The 23,236-nt window shown below is 43.4% G+C and overlaps 1 protein-coding gene across 1 annotated transcript in view; it reads right to left on the minus strand.

The window, feature by feature from the left end:
• UST (uronyl-2-sulfotransferase) overlaps window positions 1-23,236 on the minus strand; it is a 321,122-nt gene that overhangs the window by 109,467 nt on the left and 188,419 nt on the right. The window contains exons 4-5 of the mRNA XM_011947385.1: window positions 16,661-16,740; window positions 6,036-6,189 (exon numbers count right to left, since the gene is read on the minus strand). Of these exons, the coding sequence (XP_011802775.1) occupies window positions 6,036-6,189; window positions 16,661-16,740 (234 nt within the window). The remainder of the gene's footprint in view (window positions 1-6,035; window positions 6,190-16,660; window positions 16,741-23,236) is intronic.

The following is a 23,236-nucleotide window of genomic DNA, read 5'->3' on the forward strand; positions in this document are numbered from 1 at the left end:
GCCTGCAATCCTTTTGTCTTCATTCCCACAGTTCTCCTGCCCCCGGCTCCTTTTACCAGAGGCAACCTGAGTGAATCGTAAGCCCCTTGTAACTTGGGTAGCCTCATGCAAGCTCCCCTTATTTGTGGCTTGATCTTAACCACCACTCAACCTCTCTGGGATCGCCATCCTGGTTCATAAGAGGGGAATGAGGAGTGCTCATACCTACACCAGGGGAGGCTGTGAGGGTGGATGCCCTAACATGAGGCAAAGCATGCTAACCTGCTACACACCACACACGTGGCTGTCGTTTGCTGGTAGCACAGGGAGCAGGGAGTAGCATTCTATTCTAGCTCCAAAATTCATCTGTTGGTCCCTCCTTTCCTCCCTTGCCCCTTCCTTTACCCATCTTGTTTTCTGTTTGCCTGAAACTCCCAGGGATACCCTCAGGTCTTGCTAAATCCCAGAAGCAGCCTTTGGTCCTAAAAACACCCATGACTCCTGCTTTAGATACACCCAGGACAAATGTATTTCACAGTGTATCTCTGAAGCTAGGGCTTCCTGGTCCTCCATGCTCCTGGATGGCTTGCATCAGCCTGGCGGAGCATTCAGCTCTGGCGTGCCTTTCTCGTTACTCCTTGGAGGGGGAGAGTATGCGTGTATATGACTTTCCAACCCAGGGCCTACAGGAGCTTAGGTTTCCATGTAAATAAACACAGGACAAATGTGTGCCAGCGGGCTGGGATCAAAACACATCTCCAGCTGTTGGGAACACAAAGAGAAGCAGTTTCCTTAGAAACAGGTTCCCAGGGGAAGGAGTCTAGTGAGGCAATTTGAGACCACAGCAGAAGCAGACCTGAGGGTTCAGGACCCAGTATGTCCTGAGCCCCAGGAAAACAGCAGCCCCTGTGGACTCCCTGAGCAGAGGAGCTCCAGGTCTATAGGAAAAATGGCCCCTTTAGGTCATGTGGAGCCAGTAACCGAGACAAGGGGGTGGCAGCATCAATACTGAAACGTGTTCTGGCAAGTTTTAGCTTCCAAAGCACTTCTGTGTAGAATGCTCAGTTGACTCTCACAACAACCCTGTAATGCAGGCAAAGTAGGTAATATGGTCCCATTGTACAGATGAGACAAGCAAGGTCCACAGAGGCTAAATCCCAGGCCAAGTCTCCCAGCTAAGGCAGCTGAGAAGGGAATATAAATACGCCTTATCTTAGGCCCCTGGCTCAGCCTGCAATTGGAAGCTAAATCTGAACTAGTTGAAGAGCGTAATTTTCTTATCTTTACGGATTTGGAAAACATAGATTTTTTTCAAACAACACTTAAAAAGCAGACAATCCAAAGCCCTTCTTCATTTTATTTATTTAAGAAAAACAATGCCTTAGGAATAAAGGCAATGCCTAAGGTTTCTTTCACTCACAGGACAGTCTCAGCTGGTTGAGACCGAGTGGAAATTTCCACACACCAGTGTTTCATATGTATACTTTCAAAGTTAAAGGACGTTTGGAGTCCAAAGCTTTCAAGTAGATTAAAATGCATAGCTTTCTAAAAACCTTTGCTGACTCTGGCCAATTTTCAGACTTCTCCAGAATCCAACAGGGCCAACATGATTCACTGAATTCTTTATGAATTAAGAAGCTGTAAATTACACATCTTTTCTTTTAAACATGCATTACTTTCCACACTTTACAGCCAAGCCGAATAAACAGTGTTACAGGGGTAGTGTTCTCTCTGGGAAGATTTTCTCCCTTCTCTTCCTACTCTTCAAATGGAGGATGGCCTAGTGAAGTGGCAATAGTGGTTAGGGCAGGAGCCCAATGTGACATTTTTGAGAACTTTCACCAGCAGGGTGAAAATGACAGCGTAAGAAATCCACTTTCATGGAAGCTCCAAGACTGGAAAAGGGAGTGGCTCCAGCAGGAATAAGATGCTCTCCTTCATCTGGAGATGACAACAGTTGCTCTTCATTAGAAAAAGCTTTTCCATCATTTATTCTTTCATTAAATATGGTCTGTATGCCAGGTATTTCCCTGCCCTGGAAATCAAGGAGGCCAGACATGAGCTGGAGAAGAGTCTCAGATGCTGGGATGTGTCCAAGTGTGCCTGGGTTCAGAGGACCCTCATCCCCAAAAACGAGGCAGCCACCTTCACACTGGGGAATTTCCAGCTCTGGACAAAAAGAAATGAGCCTAAGACAGCTGTCTTTTCACAGTATGGCTGCTGGAAGTTGAACTTGCATCTAGGCAAGCACTAATTTATTTAAAAATGATTTTCCAGGAAATGCAAAGGAAGAAGAGTTTGGAAAGAAATAGAAAGTTTGAGAAAAGCTAGTTGTTTCCAGAAAATAAGGTATAGCTATAAGACGCTTGAATATTTGAAAACAAATTGCTGTAATAGTGATGTCTTTGTAAAGATGGAGAGACAATGTTACATCAAATGATTCTGCTTCAAAAGCATGGGACTTGGCCCAGTCCTCTTCTCGCTTTACCCTTCAGGAAGTAAAACGTAAGGTCTGAGTGGGCAAACACCACCGAAGTGGAATCAGGAGGTCTGGCTTCTCTTCCTAGGAGGGACTTTACCCCACCCCGAATCCCAGGCCCGTTCCCACACCTGTAAATTGAGAGAGTCCTTATCTTCTTTGGGGTTCCTGCAAATTCCAGGATTCCTTTACCCTTTCCATTTTCTTCCAAACCACCCTGCCTCACAAGATGATATTATTTCATCCTCAGAGCAGGCTCGGAGGCAGGCGCTGGCCGCTCCCAGCTGTATGCTAAGCAGCTCTGTAAGGCTCAGGGCCAGGGCAGAACTGCCCGATTTTTGGCAATGGGATAAAGCAAGGGGCTTTGGAGCACTGAGATCTGGAACGACGTGGTAAATCAGCAGACTCATTTCAGGCCAGCACCCAAGACCCTGTGGGCATGTGGTGTGCAGGGAAGGGCCTCCAAGGGGAGGGGTGGCCTGCAAGGAGGGGACAGTGGGCTCCTCACAGCTGCCTGTGCCCCGCTGAGACACAAACAACATCCTCTTTTGAGTCAAACAACTGACTACCCAGGCTTTGCCAAAATGAGGACAGACTCTTCTGAAAGGGGCCAATTTTATTTCAAGGGTCTAATGGGACCAAGGAGATGGAATTAATAGTTTCAGCTATTAAAAAAAGGCAATAGACCATCTTCTTCCAAATAAACAAACTATCCTTTGAACAAGAAGACAGCCTTCTAACCAGGTCAGGCTGGAACCAGACCATGAAGGGGACACCCACTCCCCGCCACCACCAGGCTCTCCTCTCTTGAATCTGAGCCCCCCGAGTTTCTCCTGTGCTGCTTTGCGGAGCCTAGTGCTTTCCTGCTGGGGCCTTGCCAAGGGTCGATCTGATGACCTCATCTGACACAGACCCTTCCCGAACACAGTGCTTACATTTGGAAAGGGGCCCCTACAAATTTCTAAGGGCAGAATTCTAGGCAGGGAAATCTCCCTACAATCTCTCAAGTCACATAATACAGGCAGTTACCAGCTCTTCAAAAATATAACACTTGCCCCAACTACCAATTTTCAATATTTTATGATCTTTTTAAAAAAACACTCCAAACCAGGCTGGGCATGGTGGCTCACACCTGTAATCTCAGCACTTGGGAGGCTGAGGCCGGTGGATTATTTTAGGTCAGGAGTTCGAGACCAGTCTCGCCAACATGGTGAAACCCTGCCTCTACTAAAAATACAAAAATTAGCTGGGCGTAGTGGGAGGTGCCTGTAGTCCCAGCTACTCAGTAGGCTGAAGCAGGAGAATCGCTTGAACCCCGGAGGTGGAGGTTGTAGTGAGCAGAGATCTTGCCACTGCACTCCAGCCTGGGCAACAGAGCAAGACTCTGTCTCAAAACAAAAACAAACAAATAGAAATTCCAAACCATAATTTTCCCCTTCACATTTGCCACCTTTCTCTCTAATGATTGCAGCTTATTATTCGTGTGTGTGAAGACTACATTATATGAAATGATTTACAGGATGGCAACAAAAGCTTGACAGAGTGGAAAAAGCTAGAGCATTCCTCTCAACTCTTACATTAATATTTGAAGAGCAGTGTTTATAAGACGTGTTTCCATACCATTGGTTTTTTGGCGTTTTCTGCTATCCTCTGGTTCTAACTTTCTTAGCATGAGGATTGAATCAGAACTATGAAAGAATTATCTGGATTAAATGGAATGTAGGCTGTTTTTAAAACAACGTATATTAATCAAGATCCAAAACAAATAATGAATATAATTAGAGAAGACATTATTCTTGTAGTAAGCGGTTCTATACTCTGAATACATGTCTCACCAAATAAAAAACATATAGTCATATTCATAACCTATAGTTTATTTTTTATTTTATTTATTTTTAATTATTTTTATTTATTTATTTATTTTTAATTTTTTGAGACGGAGTCTCGCTCTGGCACCTAGGCTGGAGTGTAGTAGCACAATCTCGGCTCACTGCAACCTCTGCCTCCCGGATTCAGGGGATTCTCCTGCCTCACCCTCCCAAGTAACTGGGATCACACGCGTGTGCCACCATGCTCAGCTAATTGTTGTATTATTAATAGAGATGGGTTTTCACTATGTTGGCCAGGCTGGTCTCGATCTCCTGACCTCAAGTGATCTACCTGCCTCGGCCTCCCAAAGTGCTGGGATCACAGGCGTGAGCCACTGCACCAGGTCTCATAACCTATAAAGAAATAGATTAGGGTTTTGCCATCAAAAACTAAAAAAAAGAGGAAAAGCCCCTTTTAAAATATATCATCAAAGGAAGAAAATAAAAATTAAAAAATCATCAAAATATTTCACTGAAGTCTTAGGTAGTTGATCAAATACTGAAGGTGAGTGGAAAGCCATGGGTCTGGTGTAGTCGTCTGGCCCTGACTGAGACACTAACTTCTCTGTATCTCAGTTTTCTCTACTCTAATCATGGATTTGAAAACATGAACGTGACACTGAGGGGACATCATCCCCAAATGCTCCCAGCCTCTGAACATCCGCTTCCATTACGTTTTTAAAATGAGATGAGGAAGCAGCGGTCCTGGCCTTGGCCCGGAGATTCGGTGCTTTTCTCCAGCGGCAAGGCTGCTGCTGAGGGCGCATCAGCACTGGCCTTGGCTCTGGGCGATCTTCCAGCTTTGGGAACAACACCTCTGACTGATCCTCAACACTTCCTTCTTTCCTGCTTGTGCCCAACAACAGCCCAGGATGGGTCCGGGTGAACCCCAAGGGCTCTCTCAGACACAGAGACCAGGATTTCAGCCTCCGGGCACCAGGCTGTCAGCTCCTCAGTACGTGTGTCTCTACAAAGGGATGGGAAATGTACCTTTCGTTTTAGTGCTCAAAGAAAGACGGGCAACTCCGCCCTCCATTTCTGTTACCAGCCTCTGTGCTGCGGAAATAATTACTGAACTCAAGACTAACATCCCTTATGGAGCTGAGGGTCCCAAAACAAGTCTAGAGAAAGCAATTACTGGTCCAATGACAGGGTTCTATCGTGCTGTGGTGAAAAGAACCCAGACTGTGAAGGCAGGAAACCCGGAAACAGTCTGTCGCGGTTGTGCCCTTACCTGAGAGGTGACTGGCAAATCCCACAACCTTTGGAATCTCAGGGTCCTCATCTGAAAACACTCCCTCCCTCCCAGAGTGGTCATGGGAACTGAATGGGCTGAGGGATGAGAAAGGGCTCTGCTGCCCTCTAACAGATATCCCCCAACATCTTTGTTCTTCTTAAGCAGGACAGTGCTAGTCAGGACTCCTTAGGAAAGACTGTTTCCGCTCTGGGACCCAAAACCTAGCACTAAAGACAACTCAGCAAAGCAACATCAGAAGATCATTTGAGGAAATGTTCATTAAGATCTGGGTCACCCAGAACCAGTTTCTCTCGTCAAGACCTCCTTCCTGTGGAAGTACCCCGTCTGTGCCACGCTCCATGGAGGCACCAAGGGCAAGGCCTGGGAAGGGAAGAGTGAGCCTTCCCTGGTGGAGGGGCCACTCCCTAGGCAGTGGGGAGACCACCTTTTGCATGCAACAGGACTGACTTACCAGGTAGCGCTCCTCCTGCCTCATGCTGGGGGTGCGGATCATGTGATTCTGTTCCCCTCTCCAGTCTCCAAAGCGACGGAAAAAATAGTTAGATAAGAACCGGTTGACGGGGTCTCTAATGATGTTGATGTAGACAGGCTGGTCTCCTCCAAACCTAACACAAACATTGAGTTCGTTATAACCCATTACTGCAGGAGGAAAACAGGGTCTACTTAGACAACATCTCCCCTCCCCTCTAGGTTAACTTACTTAAAGATTATCTCCTATGTGAAGGTGCCAATGACACGTAATAAGCAAACAGGGTTTCCGGATAGGCATTTTATTATCATGTAGGAAGTGGGGAGGATGATACCTGTTCCAGGTACCTGTTGAGGGGCTGTGAGGACATTTCATAGTACAGCACGGTACAAACCACACCATTGTGCATGTTAAGGAAGAGATGGTGTATAGTTTTCTCACTAGGCTGTAGGTTTCTCGAGGATGGGGGCCACTCTGTATTGGATTTAGTATTTCCAATGGCTAGAACAGAACCCATGGGGACACAGTTGGCCCTTGGTGAATGTTTCAGTTGATTGGTAGGTTCTGACTGCCTTGCTGGGTGAGATGGCCCTTCCTCTAAATTGTAATTCAAACAGTTCTGGGTCAGGTGCTCTGCAGTGAGTGAATAACAGCCAGTCTTCACTGAGCACTCTCTATTCACCTTGTTCTAAATACCTCATGCAACCAGCTTGCTGAAGCCCCATAACACGTCAATAGAGTAGAAAAAATAATTATCATTTACACTTGGGGAAACTGAGGCAGGAATAAGGTTCATAACTTGTAGCTGAACTAGGATATGGGTCCAGGCAATCTGGCTGTAGAATCTATGCTCTTAATTATGGAAAAGTGATTTCCAGAGTTGAGGAAATTTTGTGTGGGATATCAAGAATGAAACAATATTCAACATAATTATCCTCAAGTGATGGCAAGGGGCTTCAGATAAAAATAAAGCAAACAGCCAGGTGTTCCATTTTAATTCCTTCCATGAAAGGATTAGACTAATCCACTAAATCTTGGCTGAAGAACAAGGTCGTCCTGAGGCAAAGTGATGAGATTGGCTGGATTTGTCTTAACAATTCCTTCTTTTTCTCTTTGAACGGCTTGAAAGCAGTAGCCTTGAGGAGTCCGGGGAGACTGCCCCAGTCTCTGGGTAGAGGTCATGCTCTGATGACCTCCTGAGGAGCCTGCAGGGTTCTCTAGCCCTATGACCTTGTGACTTTCTGAGGAACGTGCCTGGACATTCTCTCAGGGGTCAGAAATAACTAAGAGAAAACAAACTGACAGGACCCGCTCCTGCCTCTCTCCAGGAGCTAGCAGACTCCATTCACCTTTCAAAACCCAGCTTGGAGTCACATCACATCCTTCAGCAATTAATGCCCAACCCAGGGTCCATGCCTCCCTCCTCTGTGCCCCGGGCCCTCTCTCCTGCACTGTGTGGAAATGTGTGCCTCTCCCATCACACTGTGGGCCTCCTGCAGCCAGGAATGACACCCACTAGCTCAGTGTGTGGCACACAGTAGGTGCTCAACAAATGATGACCAAATGAAGAAATGAACATCTGAGGGTGTGCCTCTCAGTTGTTAATGTTTCTTCTCATATCATGGGACTCTGTTGTCAGAGGAAAGGCATAACAAGCCACCCATCCTTTCCTGTGTATGAATTCATATAATGTTGCTTCTGGTTTATCTGCATTTTAAAAAAGAATCTTCAGAGAGAAGAATCCAAAGGAACAATTCTGATATAGTGGAATTTCAGGCACCAGGACACATGAATGATACCCTGGAGCCCTTAAATACTACCACATTGGAACACACACTGCTCACGGATGAGATTGGCCTTGCAGTGTGAATCTTGTTAGTTCTCAGAAATACACATTCATGTAACTGGATGAACAACTAACTGGAGTCCCAGGAGCTAGCTGTGCCAACCACCGGCTAACTACACACCCCAGATTTATCCCCCTTATAAAATTAAATTGAGTTTCATATCTATGATAAACAGTAACTAAAGTAATAAAGCTAGGGACTAGGAAGACAAGGTTTGCATACCAAATATGCACATAATTAGACCCTCAAAATTGCTTCACGCTTTTAAAAACCTCAACTGTTCTTCTATGTTCATGTGAAGAATGATTGCTAGTGCTAGTTAGCAGAACTGCCCAATCATATGAATCCATGCACAGTGTCCCATCAGGAGATGGCTCTCAGCCTCACCACTGCCATCTTTGATCAATGGTGAGAGAAGTAAGGACTGGCAAGTCTTGATGAGCATGGATGACTTGCTCTTGTTTGCATGCTGCAACCCAATGCGAGATTTCCAGAATAATTTTCCAAAATGGAAGTTTTAGATGGCCTCAGAATGTATTGTCAAGTATAGATAATATGGTAGGCTCTCTCTAGAAGTTTCTAACTATGAGAAAGAGGTGTCTGGTATATATCTCCCCCTTTGCAGAAGGCAATAATGGTTGTAGGCTGCCAGCCCTCTGTAGACACAGCTTCCGCCAAATTGGGAAAATCTGGGGTGACACGTCAGTTATACAGAAGAGGCCAGAACACCACCATGCTACCACCAGGGACCACAGCATAGCACATGTCCTAGTGCCTGAGCAGGGAAGCAAATTTCCCTACCCTCATTCCATCTTCTTTCAGCATCAGTTTCTCCTCTCAGTATTTTAAAACTCCGGTCAGAATTCCTGGCTACCATTTATAAAGTCCCTGGGTCACCTGAAACTTTTGCTCACTCATGATTTCATTCTGGGGGTGAGAACGGTTTGTACCCTACCATCCCATACAGTGAAAAACCCTGCCTGATTTTTAAAAGCCTTAAGAGAAGATTCCACAACCTCCCTGTGAAGTCCACTTTGTCAGTTGAAAAGTCTTTCTTACACCCAGCCAATATTTAAAATTTTCCTTTTATGCACATTTCCTTTTGTTTGAACCATTTGACACAAAGGATTTGCATCTCCTATGCTTTTACAATGCTTAGCCTTTTCAACTTCAATTTTAATTCCTTTAACTTTTTATTGTTTCCTTCAAAAATTCCTTTGGCTTTTATCTTAAGACTTATTGCCCTTCATTTTATAATCTACAGCTCTAATTTGATCTTTCTGGAGCTCTAAAAATTTGTGGTGATTACGGCTGATCACAAGTTCTAAGTAGTGCATACACTAGAGAGTAGAAGAGTCAGACCATATTTTGTTTTTTGTTCAACAACACACTCTTTTGTCCTTCAGTCACCACAATTACTCCTGCATCTATGAAGCTCTTTTAAGCCGTCCTAAAATAGCAGGCATTACCAATTTCTTCAACATTTGTTCACAGATCCTATTCACCGACTCTGTAATCACTGCTCTGGGCTTCCTTCGGACTCTGCAAATGTGTAATAGTTTTTAAATTTTACTTATTTTTTTGATGAGAAGATGACGATCTGTAGCAGGGCATAATTCTCTAGGAACCGTAACTACATGGTTCTCATTCTGAGAGGCATTTTCAAACACCTCATTCTGAGCATTTTTATCAGCATCTGTCTCACACTGCTACCTCAATCAATTGATCAACCCATCGATAATATTAATCACCTCTTCAATAGCTACACAAAGCACTAGTAAAAATTTTAGGTATATTTTCATCAAAATTTGGAAGGCATTCTTCCTGAGGTAATAATTATTGCACATATTAAATCAATACTTAAGACCAGAATTATCCTTGAGAATTAAGACTGTTTTGTACTCCAATTACAGGAGAGATTACTGTGATTGCAATCAGTTTTTCAAAGTATATCTGGTTCTTTCAAGAAATTCTAGTAAAAAATAATATATATATGTAACATATATATTTGCCCTTTTCATCATTTTAAAGTATATAATTCAGTAGTATTAAAACATTTACATTGTTGTGAAGTCATCACCACCACCCATCTCCAGAACGTTCTCATGTTCACAAATGGAAACTCTGCCCATTGAACATAAAAATCTCTTTTCCTGCTTTTCCCACCCCTGGTAACCACCATTCTGCCAAAAGCCTACCTCCTTTTTAGCCTCTGACCTGGAAGTAGAGGTTACCTTTGTGCTGCTATCTACATTAAAGGGTGAAAAGTACCATAAGCCAGAGGCCCAGGGCTTTGATCCTTGTTAGTGAGGGAGGAAGACACTTCGAAGTGAGAGAAAGGCCATCATGGAAAAGAACAGGACCCTTCAGGGGCAGAGTGAGGAGTGGCTGAGGTGGAGAGGGGTAGAGCTGGCTGTTTATTTTAGAGACAGAGTTTTGCTCTTGCTGCCCAGCCTGGAGTGCAATGGCGTGATCTCAGCTTACTGCATCATCTGCCTCCCGGGTTCAAGTGATTCTCCAGCCACAGTCTCCCAAGTAGCTGGGATTACAGGCACCCATCACCATGCCCGGCTAATTTTTGTATTTTTAGTAGAGATGGGGTTTCGCCATGTTGGCCAGGCTGGTCTTGAACTCCTGACCTCAAGTGATCCGCCTGCCTTGGCCTCTCAAAGTGCTGGGATTACAGGTATGAGCCACTGTGCCCAGCCAACCTGGCTGTTAAAGGGCCCTTTGCTAGAGCCCGTTGCAGTAACAAGAGTCCCTGAACGTCCAGTGGGGGCCAGCATGGTGGGGAGGTCTGGCCTCTGTCCTCACACCCCCTGTAGTGGGCACTTCCATCTCCTCTGCCCAGGACTAGACTTCCCCCCCGCCCACCACTGCCCATCACAAAACACAAGCAGAAGAGACAGTTGTGCTTTGCTCTCCGGTCTGTCCTAAGGCAGGAGAGATGGAAACATTTGCTGTGAGAAGATGAGACAAATGGGGAAGGAGGTGGGTGGTTGGGTCAGGGCTCCTGCTCAGAGAGGAAGATGAATTGACAAGGCATGAAATAAACAGTAGGAAACAATCAGGAAATGAGGTGGGCTGAGGGAAAGTCCAGATTATACTCGTCGTTGATGGGCTAACAAACACAGCTGGTGGCCCATGCAGAAGCAGAGATCCACTCCCCATACAGGGAAAAGCAGAAACGTGAGGAAGAAACTGCCGATTTAGGAAGACGAGCCCAGCCAGGGTTCACATAGGGAAAACCCAGAGAAAACTCGCACTTGTAAATGGAACTTCTGCACCGTGTTTAAGGAGGCAGAGACAGTGTTAACTGCTAATACCGATTTTTACTTTGGCGTTTTCTTCAGAGTTTGCAGTGTCTGTCAAATGATAAGAGATTTGAAGGGCACAGAATTGAGATGGATCACTTGGCTAAGAAGAATAAAAAAGTCAACATTTACAAATAAGATGTGAAAACTAAATTGACTTGTGGAATTGGCGAAGTCTGATTTGTTTTGTTAAATAATGCCATCAGAGGGCAGAGTTTGTTCACAAAAGTTGATACAAGAAACACTGTTCACATCAGTAATTGAGACTTCACTTGTAGAGAAGAGAAAAGGTATCCAAAACGCAGCCCCATACACATTACACCCCACTGCTTTTCTGGTGATTGACTAATTTTCACATTTTTGTTTGTTTTTGCAAGTTACTATTGGCACTGGAGACACCATCTGAGATACATGAGAAATGGAAGCAAAGGTGGGGGGATCATGGGAAAGAAAGGAAGAATGACGTGGAAGAAGGATAAGGGAAGTGGTGGTTTGAAATTATTTAGCATCTTGGTGTCTCTTATAATGCATTTGGACTATTTTGATAGCATTGGGCTCTGAGGTAAAACTTCTTAAGGGTTTCCCTGCAAAAGCACATTTGGAAGGGTGAGGGGCACTGTAGATTGCAAAAATATTTATGTTCCCCCAAAAATAAAAACTTAGAAAACAAATAAAATTGAGGGCAGGGGACAGACAAATGTGAATTGTAGTCTCTCACAAGACTTTCTAGTATGTGGATCTAAGATAGATTTGGAGGGATGCCGTTGATGTTGGAAAGTTGGTATCTTTTTCAGAAATTGTTTCCTAAAGTTACTCTGAAAACTGGAAAAAGATATGTGAAACCATAGTATGCAAATATTAAAAATCCTACTTAAACATCCTAACAAAGAGAAGCATATTTTAGGCCAACGTAGTTTTGCCTCAATTCTCCAGACAGTCCAGGTGAAAAATATTTGTCTGGCTGGAATTTCCAGGGAGTTCCACAACTGTGTGAAAAAGCAGTCCAGTGTGCAACTCAGGAATCCTCACTGAAGCCTGAGATCTCTGCTGAGCTCGCTGTGCACACGTCCCAGGCATGAATCCTTCCCTGAGGCAAAACACCTGATCGGTCTGAGCCAATTACTTCCCATCTTTGGATTAATAAAGCTAGATATGGTTCCTTCTAACTCTAAAAACGGAAAAAGAAGAAACAGGACAAGAAGCCTAGATGGTGAAAAAACGAAGTAGGTCAGCTACAGAAACACCAAACGCTCACAGGATAGTATTTTACATGACTCAAGAGTGTCTAAATTTCAAGGTAAAAATGCCATCGTTAATGGAATAAAAAAAGAAAGGGCAATTAGCTCTGGTATAATGCCATACTCTTCAAAAGTTCTGACCATCTGTGTGCAAAAAAAAGTGGGGAGGGAGGCCTGACTTTCATTCTTACAGTCCGCTTGCCAGCAAGTATCGTGCGGCATGTTAACGATGTGCAGAGGATTGGAAATATCAACAAAGAATATTAGGTTGCAGTATCAGTTCTTCTCATGGGAACCTCATTATCCTGAAACAGGCAATACGTCTGTCAGCAGTTATAAGGGTAGGTTTCTTAAGATCAGCTTCATCATCTTTATAACTTATTATTCAAAATACATCTAAAACTTATTTTTTAAAGTATGTTAATGTCCTTGGCTGCGCACGGTGGCTCACACCTGTAATCCCAGCACTTGGGAGGCTGAGGTGGGCAAATCACTTGAGGCCATGAGTTTGAGGCCAGCCTGGCCAATATGATGAAACCCTGTCTCCACTAAAAATACAAAAATTAGCCAGGTGTGGTGGTGCATGCCTGTAATTCCAGCTACTTGGGAGGCTGAGGCAGGAGAATCGCTTAAACTGAGGTTACAGTGAGCTGAGCTTGCACCACTGCACTCCAGCCTGGGTGACAGAGTAAGACTCCATCTAAAAAAAAAAAAAAAAAAAAGAAAAAGTAATGTCAAAGTCCTCTTAACAAGTTCCAACTTAGTTGTTTTCCTCTTGTCAATTGCATATTGACAAAGAAATTTTCCTTAAAGAAAGCTATTCCCTTAAAGAAGGAAAAGCTGAGTTTTAATGTTCCATGTTCCATGAGTGGAACAATCGTAGTCTTGTCATATATTGAAGTTCAACTGATCATTCTCTTCCTTTTTATGGAAGTCTGGTAGCTAAGGGCCCAGGCCCTGGTATGTGGGTGTAAAGAAAGGAGGAGGTTGCTCCTGAGGAGTCAGTTTTGGCTTTTTATTGAAAGCAGCAAAGCTGGTCAGGTAGTCTCTTGTTATTTCTGCTTAAAACTCTTAACTGCTGTTCCAGCCCAGTCGTGTCCATCCTGGTCTGCACTGCATCCCTTTCAGTTCCTCTCGGCCCCACTCTTCTGCTGGTGGCTGTGCTGGGAATGCCCTCCCCCTTCACTTGTCTAAAGCTGACCCATCCCTCACCTCCCTGCAGAAACACCCTCCCAGAGTCCTGGTCCCACAGGAGTTTCCTCCCCTAGGGGAAGCCCTGTGACCACCCTCTCCTTACATCCATCACCCTTTAATGGAAGAACTTAGAGTCTCCCAAAGGCAAGAAAAACATTTAATGTTGACTGCAGAAGCCCCAGTTCTCATATAGTGTATAGAAGAGAGAAGGTAATCCATAGATATGTGTTTAATTGAGTAAAATGGAACTGAGGGAGGAGAAGCAGAGCCCAGCCCAGCCCTCAAGGTGTCTCTATAGAAACTGAGTCAGGAGTTGGGCAGTGGGCTCAGCCTGAGACATCTATAGAATTGCCTTTTTAAGCGCCACTCTGAATGTATATAGCATGTGATATGTTTTGGCTCTGTGTCCCCACCCAAATCTCATCTTGAATTGTACATCTGTAATTCCCACGTGTTGTGGGAGGGACCTGATGGGAGATAATTTGAATCGTGGGGTGGTTTCCCCCATGCTGTTCTCATGGTAGTGAATAAGTCTCACAAGATATGATGGTTTTATCAGGGATTTCTGCTTTTGCATCTTCCTCATTTTCTCTTGCTGCCACCATGTAAGAAGTGCCTTTCGATTCCTGCCATGATTCTGAGGCCTCCCCAGCCATGTGGAACTGTAAGTCCAATTAAACCTATTTTTCTTCCCAGTCTTGGATATCAGCAGCATGAAAATGGACCAATACAGCGGCCTTCCTTCAGAAGGCCTTTCCTTCACAGTTCAGAGCATCCCTATAGTAGGGATGACTGAGAACTATCCTTGTTTTACAGATGGAAAAACAGAAAAACAGAGACCTCTAAGAGGTTAAATGGCTTGCCGAGAATCATGACCAGTGAGGAGGCCAGTTCTGACACCAGAGGTCCTGACGGCCAGGCCAGCACCGTTTTCTGTAGACATGGTGTCTTCTGAAAGGCATTTATCATTTTTTTTTTTTCCTTTCAGAATTAAAGCAATGAAGACTAAACTCCTGTACATGTGTTTGATGGTAGAGGCCATAACAGAATATGGCCACCATGTTATGCTCTGCTGACTCAATTAAAATACTGGCCATGGCTTCTAATTTGGGTTTTACACTGTACAGAGATAAATACTTAAAACTCGTTGCACTGCAATCTGTTTGGTTGTAAAGATTTGACCTATGAAGCAAGAAGTGTTCATGAATGAGGTTTAAGGATGTCAGGGGTGACTTAGAAGGAAATGTGGTAGAACAGCAAGGATCAGGGAAGCAGTGCTTTTCTCTTTGCAAGTCATAAAACACAATGCCTGAAAGAGCTAATAAGCCTTGTTATCCAATCATGTCTAATAATATGCTTGTGGCCCTCTGGAATTAAGAGTCAGGGCACATACCCTGGATAATCCAGTAACAAGCCATTTTATAAATATGGTTGAAAACACACTCCTAGCTGCCCAGCACCTGGCCCTGGGTCACTGCGGAAAATCTGCAGGAGTCCTGTTACCATCCCAAGAACTCTGGTTATCAGGAAGGCCCAGGAAACTTCAGGGAACACTTGCTTTTAAAGATAAGACAGCAACTCCTTTTCTCTGCTTAATAACTTGCTTTACTGAATCTCATTCTTTGCACTTAATTTGCACAGGACCTGCTGCACAGCAGGGAAGTCCTTGGAGGGCTGAAATCTTCTTCCAGCCAGGTGGGTTGTCAGGCACCCTGGACCAGGGGAACACCTCCTCCAGAGCCAGCTCCCTGGGTGCCTGGCCTGCAGGGGCCACTAGGTCAGCACTAACCAGCAGATGCTGCCTGCTGCCCTGGGTCCTTTGGTGCTCTCGTGTGGACCTGCAAGGCACTGTTAAGATGACAGAAGTGCCCGTCAGAAGGCTGACCAGGGAAGCCCAGAGGTTCCCCGGTTGGTCCCCAGCAGATCTGCCTCTGGATCCAGTGATCTGTCAGCCATTTAGATAGCAGCTGTGAGTGCAGATTTGGGCCAGCACAGGGAGAGTGAAACACTAAGGGCCATCAGCTCAGGAGTGAGGCACAGTGACAGTCAACCTATGCTAATGAACCACTGGGGAAGAGGACACACAGAATTTGAAGCTAGTAATTTAACAAATAGGGAATCTAAAAACCTGAATTTGAAGATTTGCATTGTTATTAGAAGACCACAGCCGCTGGAAACAAAAACCAGAATTTTAAAAACCTCCTCAGCATCAAACATGTGAGGCTTAGAAAATCAAATGGTTTACAGTCATGTGTTGCTTAATGTCAGGGGTACATTCTGAGAAATGCATCATTAGGCGATTCGTGGTTGTGCAAGCATCTTAGAGTACATACACAAACCTCGATGGCACAGCCTACTGCACATCTATGTTGTAGAGTACAGCCTATTGCTTCTGGGCTACAAACCTGGACAGCATGTGACTATACTGAACACTGGCAACTGTGACACAATAATAAACATTTGTGCATCTAAACATAGAAACGATATGGTAAAAATACCATATTATAATCTTATGGATTAATAGGTATATGAGGTCTGTCATTGACCAAAACGTCATGATGTGGCACACAACTATATTAAAAAGATAGACAGAGGCTGGTACTTTGGATCCTAGAAAATACTCATTAGTCTAGCACTGAATTATTCCCAGAGTTCTGTGCAGGTTCAAACTGTACAAAAATGTGTAATAAAATATTTATGCTAAAATACCCATCTCCTGCCTTCTTATTTGTTTCAATACAAAATCTGATTCCTTTTTTAAAAAGAGCTATTAGGTCAAATGGCTTCTCTTTAAAAAATAATTCCAAGTTTTTATAAGATTTAAGACAGTAGTCTAGGAAGAGATAAAGTTTCTGTTCAACTATTTCAAATTTCGATCCCTCCATAGCAAAAATAAGTGGATTAAAAATGTCTTTTCAAGGGCAATTGTACTACCTTGTAAATAAGGGTAGATTTCTAAAGTAATTGTTCATTAGAAGAAAATGAAAGAACCATTAAACTGGAAAATGTCTTACCTTGAGAAGTTGAGGAAATGAACATGTCGAGTGAATAAATAGGGTTGTTCGGCAGTACTTATATTTTTAATCAGTTCCATCTATTAAAAAAAGTACAAAATTAGCATAGGTAGGATCTAATTTACCAAGCCATATTAAGTTAAAGGTTATCTATCTGGCTCTTTTTATTCCCACTTATTACCACTGGACCAGCAGTATAAGTGCAACATTTATCAAGTTTTACATAAGGCTCCTTAGTGAATAAAACAGTGCTATACAAATTGATAGTTCTGTGTCTCATTTAGTTGACTGTTACTATGAAAGCAATGTGACAGATTAATTAATTTTGACTAGAGAAATCAGTGTGTTGCTGTACTAAAATGTAAATAAAAGAATGCCTTCTATCCCTTCCTTTAAAGTCAAATCAAGGAAAGAGGTTAGTCATTATCTTATTCTGTAATGATATTATTGGGATATACAACAATATTGAAACAGGTGCTGCAGAATTTAAAAACGGAATAAAATGAGGTACTACTTCATTCTTGTTCTCTTTGACTATGAAATTTATAAGGAAAACATTTTATAGGAAACACATAAACCCCCAAACATCTTGGTTTTTCAGTGGGTGGTCATCTGAATTATTTATTTGCAGTTATCAGCAAGGCAAAAAGTAGTTTATATTCATGTAAACTAACTTTTATGGCCTTCTGGAACATGTCATGATACAGAAAATGTTTAGCAAAATCTGTTAGAAATTCCAAGCATTCTTATAACTCCCTAACTTTCTGAACTTCTCTTTCCCCGGTTTTTCAAATTGGCCCCATCAAAATGAACACACTGTGGAATTTTTAAAAAGCACATTGCAGCTTGCTACTTTGGACGAATGTCAGAAGTGCAACATTTCATGTTTTATGAAACAGTTCAAGTTGAAAAACTGGAAACAAAACCAGTCATTCACATGTTAACCGCAGTAGCAACAAGAACAATAAAATAAGAGTCTGGAACTCCAGGTTTGTCTCAAACATGACAGAAAACCGGAGTCCCCCTTGTTCCTTCATGTCTAACACAGGGCTGACACATATATAAGTGCTCGATAAATATTTGTTCAATGAATTAACTCCAACTAGTACACGCTTTATAGATGATTACACTGGGATCTCAGTGCGTAAACCCTGTAATTAGATATTCAAGCTCACAACGACTGAAGGAATGAAATTGAATTTTAAAGGTAAATGACTCGCAGTTCATAAACCCTGTGCTTCTGTTAGTCAGTGGCAGGTATGAGTGAATAATGGTCTGTCTGTCCTCAAGCCTCAGCATAAAAGGAAATTGCATCCTGCCTCTTTATCTACTGTTTATCCTCGACACACCACCTGCAAGTGCTTGTTTTTGGTAGTAAAACTTCCTGCGTGGTCACGTTGTTAATTTTCACTTTTCATGGATTTACTAATAAAATTACTGGTTTGAAGACATAACCATAGGTAATTTATCTCTGAGGGTGCCTGCTTGGAAAAATAACTCTTGACTGTGTGTATGTTTAATGTAAAGACCATTAATGCTTTTAACTCTAGATTATTTTATTCAGATATTTCTCTGCACACAGAAGAGTCCTACAAGAAAGCCCCCTAGTACTGTACAAGAAAACTGGAAGAACAGGTCAGAAGGAAAAACATTTCTTTCACGTATTCCACATTATATTATATTCTCTAAACACATGTCAATGTGTTAAATTTAATGGAAGAATAGTAGTAGTTAGATTTTGAGAACAGTGTCATAATAGTCATAAAGCTGTCTATTTCAGAAGGAAAAAAATGGATTAGCAGTGACAATGTATAACTCTTTCTAGACGTATCTTTAAACATAGAATCAAGGTACTAATGCTCATGTTTATTGTATTAGCACAGTGAAGGCAGAGGGTACATTTCAGCTCTCAGCCGGTTTGATCTTCACAAATTTTAAGACTTTCCTTGTTTCTGGCGACAAGCAGTCATCTTCTGAACTCGTTGCTGCTATCGCTTGAGGTCTCTCGCCTGGTCCTCCCCCCATGGCCAGCAGCCTGCCTCTTCCCTCACCTAAATCTTATTTGCAGGAGAGGCATCGGGGGTGACAATGGCACCACCTAAAACCACCACCGACACCACTTCTCCTCTCCCTGGCTCATGTGGGACCACTCCTGGCCTTTATTCCGATTCCATGGCATAAATTCACTCATCATTCATCAAGCACTTATTAGGCACTGGAGGTAAGAACAGAGTAAGATGGGTGGGAAGACACATGAAGAAGACAGTGGAATATGTCCTAACAGTGCCCTCAAACTCCACCACGGACACAAACACACCTAATCCTCACCCATCTTTACTCTTTATCCAGCCTCATTCATCTCTGGACAGTCCAATTCAGGTTACCGGTGATTGGCATGTTCCCACCTTTGATCCAGCTCTTTCCTGGACTCTCCCATATTCAATGGCGTGTTGAGCCATGTGAATTCCACCTGTGCTATTTCCCTCAACTGGCTCTCAGAACCACACATGCTGTGGCCAGCCAAATGAGAGCCCTCATTGTTCCTTCCTCACACCAAAGCCTGTCTAAGTCTAAGCTCAGATTTAAGTTCCCTCTTCTATAATGTTCTTCTGCTACTGTTTGTGTGTCTAAATACTAACCACTACTTACTTATGGTTAAAATATCTACCTCCTCCAAGTAGCCTTCCTGGATAGCCCTTTTCATTCAACATCCTTTGATCTCCCCTCTGTGTCAGGCAATGTACTGCTCAGGGTTATGGCTATAGAGATGATGGATTTGGTTCTTGCTGTTAGGAAGCTGTCAGAGTCTTGTGGGTGAGGTGGACTAAGAGGCAGGTACAAACATGTGATAACCACCATGAGGTAGATGGTAGATAAGTGAGGCACCTCTCTCTACTTTCAGATGGGGAGGTAATGCTTCCCCAAGGAGTTTTTCCTGAGTAGTCTGGAAGGGTCTAGAGGAGTTAGCCAGGAAAGAAAGGGATTCATGGCATTGCAAATAATGAAGAGCAGATACAAAAGGCAAAACATAAAATGACACGGCACCAAGAAACTACAGGTGTTCGGTGTGCCGGAGGTGTTCAGTGATCCGAGATGGGATCAGCAAAGTAGCAGGTGAGACTAGAGAATCAGGTAAGAGTCAGGTAACGGAGGGTACTGCAGATCATAGCAGGAATTCTGACATTTATTCTGTGGGTGATCAACAGCCAGAAAAGATTCTCTTTTCCAGAGCTGAGGGCAGGGTGGAGAATGTGAAGGAGGGTGAGGATTAGATACAGAAGCTCAGCCAGGAAGACTGGGCAATAATCCCGACAGCAAATGACAACGGCATGAACTGAGGTCGTGGTTTTCAGTGTGGTCCCCAGACCTGCAGCATCAGCATCACCTGGGACTTGTTAGAAATGCAAATACTCAGGCTCCGCCCCAGGCCTCCTGAATTAGAAGGAACTCTGGGGGAAGAGGTGCCAGCAGTCTGTGTTATGCCAAGCCTTCCAAGGGATGGTATGGCCCAAGAGTGTGAGAACCACTGAACTAAGTCAATGTAAGACAGATGGGGAGGTTCTGGGAGGGTTAAGGAGGTGACCACCTGCCAGTGGAAAGGAGGCAGGGCAAGTGGCCAAGAGAGCTTCCTTCCCAGATTCCTGACTAGGACAACCGAACACGTGATGGTATCCATTCGTGGAGATGGGCAATGCTGGGGTGAAACAAATTTGGCTGCAGATAAGGGGGGAAACGGGCTTGGTTTTGAACGTGACCTTCCATAGCAGTGTATCTGAAAATTCTTCAGGACATACACTTTCTACGTTACACTGTAGTTGAGTTGAGTCTGAGCTGGAATGTAACTTCTGTGAGGGTTGGGGGTAGGCTTTATCCCCTAGAAAGCCTACTCAAGGTACCTGCACAGAACATACACCCCACAAATATTTATGAAATGAAGCTATCATCTTTAGAAATCCTTTTTGGAGTCAAGAAATGTATAGTTAACTGAAGACAGAATTATCTAGCACTCAGGCTATGAATTTAGCCTTTCTGAGACAGACCCATATGTTCACTATCCTGGTGTCACACGGAGCAAACAGTCTTACCATTATAACATCCAGGACATAACACCATCAAACAGACTCCCATTTTTTGAGTGCCCCCAAGGTGCTCTTTATATACATGCTGTCATTTAATCCTCACAAGAACTCCACGGATAAGTATTATTACTATTATTATTATTTTGAGACGAAGTCTCACTCTGCTGCCCAGGCTGGAGTGCAGTGGCTCTATCTCAGCTCACCGCAACCTCCCCCTCTCAGGTTCAAGTGATTCTCCTGCCCCAGCCTCCCGAGTAGCTGGGATTATAGGCACACGCCACCACGCCCAGCTAATTTTTGTATTTTTAGTAGAGACAGGGTTTCATCATGTTGGTCAGGCTGGTCTTGAACAACTGACCTCAGGTGATCCACCTGCCTTGGCCTCCCAAAATGCTGGGATTACGGCATGAGCCACTGCATCCAGCCATGGATAAGTATCATTATTCCTACTGTATAGGTTAAGAAACTGAGGCATGAAAGGTTGCATTGGTTGCTTAAAGCCTCATCCACACAAAGAGGTAAAGCCAGGATTGAAATTCAAGTCTTTCCAATCCCTAAACCCTGTTTTTTATTTACTGGCTGCAATCTATTCACCATTCCCACAGAGATAACCTTTCCAAATGGAAGGAACAGATTGGTTAGCACAAAACTCTGGAGAACAAAGAAGCTTTATGGAATATAAATTTTCTTCTTGTGATGTGCTGAAAATGTGAAAGAAAGTTCTAACAGATGGAAAAGCATTTTGAAATAATATAAAAATAAAAGCTTTAGAATGCCAGAGATAATACTTTTTAAAAGTTCTAGGTGGGAAAACTGAGTATATCCTAACAAGAACAGAAAATTAATTTTAAGTACTAAAAAAGATAACTATGTAATGAAAGATATCTGAAAGGAAAAAAAATCAGATCACAGCATATCAGTAAGTAGTTCTTAATCTTTTGCTTTCAACTTGACTGGCTGGGATGGTACAGCAGAAGACCTTTACCTGCAGTTCTACCAACACGGTCAGACTTTGCTCCTGACTTCTTTGACAAATATTTGTCAGCAGAGGTGGTATCTAACCCTACGTGGTTCATAAGTGAATTCTGTGTCACTCATGAACACCTAGACACCTTATAATTTTGCAAAGCATTTTTAAGATAGGACATGTTTTTAACATATCAAAGCAAAATAAGGAGTAGCTCAGAGGAAGACCCTTGGCCCTTGAACCTCAGAGGCTGGGAGGATGGCTGGAGGCTCCAGTGACCCTTCCTTCTTCCCGCAACACGGAGAAGCACTTGTAAGCAGGAGGCAGGATGGCCTGCGGGAAGCAGTCAGCGCAATACATGCCTGCAATGAAGAAGTCCACCAGGGGGAGCAATGACATGATCAAGGCAAAGAGCCTGGGTCTGAATTACAGAGAAAATCAATCTCATGGCTGCTGGAAGGAAACGAAAAACTTATTTTATTTTTGCAGGCCTTGCTGCTTCTTCCTTGTTTTTCTCTTTTCTTTCCACCAAGTTTCTATTAGCGGACTCAGTTTCTGTCTGTAGGGTTCCAAGACTAGACGTCTGCATAATCCCTGTGGCGCGGAACAGGACCAGGCTCCTCTCTTTGATTTGACTTTAGGGTCCAGTTGGAGCGCCTCTCATGCCTGTGGACACTGTCCCCACTCCTATAAAGTCGGGAAGTTCTGAGGGTCATTCTAAGTGAGGTTTTTCCAAAACGTGTCAAGCCAGAGAAAGGTACCTGGGATAAATAGAGAGGCTCATGAGGAGACACCACTTCATAAAACTTCAGGGACACATGGAGTCTTCAGGCACTTGAGAGAGTCTCAGGTGACAGCGGGATTTTCCTAGCGTAGTGAAGGATTCACTTCAATAAAAGGAAAACTTTCAAATAATCAAAGGCTTTCGTGAAATCATTCCTCGCTAGGGCTGTGTGTGAGGACCTCTTCGGGAGTTTTTCCCCTGCAAAATACAAATAACTTTGGCTCTGCCTTTACAAGTTTAACTCTGTATTTTGCAGTGGGACCTGAATACACATACTGTGAGAAAGCTCCCCAGCAGATTTTGGTGCCTATCACGGTTAAGAACCATTTTTTATTAACCCATGTATGCCTTGTGTTCCATTATTGGAACACTAAGCATGTGGCAGTTATTTACATCCTACTGCTCAAGGTCATTGCCAAGGTCTCACTGCAAAAATTTAAAAAAAAACTGCAAAAATGCGTTAAGAGTTTCCCACTGTCTACTGAAGAAAGGTCCAACTCTGAAGCCCAGCATTTAAAGTTCGGGATTTGACCCGTTTGCTTTCAAGTCTTATTCTTCCACATTATTCTTAATTTATAACACATTTTAATCAGATTCCTGTACACACTTATTCCCCCTTCTAAAATGGGGTGATAATGCTTTCCTAACAATGTTGCCTTGAGGATTAGAAACAGGGTGCACTCATATCTAGTGGGCTGCCTGAGGTTTAATACACATGTTAATACTAGGTCCTCAATAAATATTCA

This window comes from Colobus angolensis, unplaced genomic scaffold (genome assembly GCF_000951035.1).
Source record: "Colobus angolensis palliatus isolate OR3802 unplaced genomic scaffold, Cang.pa_1.0 Scaffold263, whole genome shotgun sequence".
In the NCBI taxonomy this organism is placed as follows: domain Eukaryota; kingdom Metazoa; phylum Chordata; class Mammalia; order Primates; family Cercopithecidae; genus Colobus; species Colobus angolensis.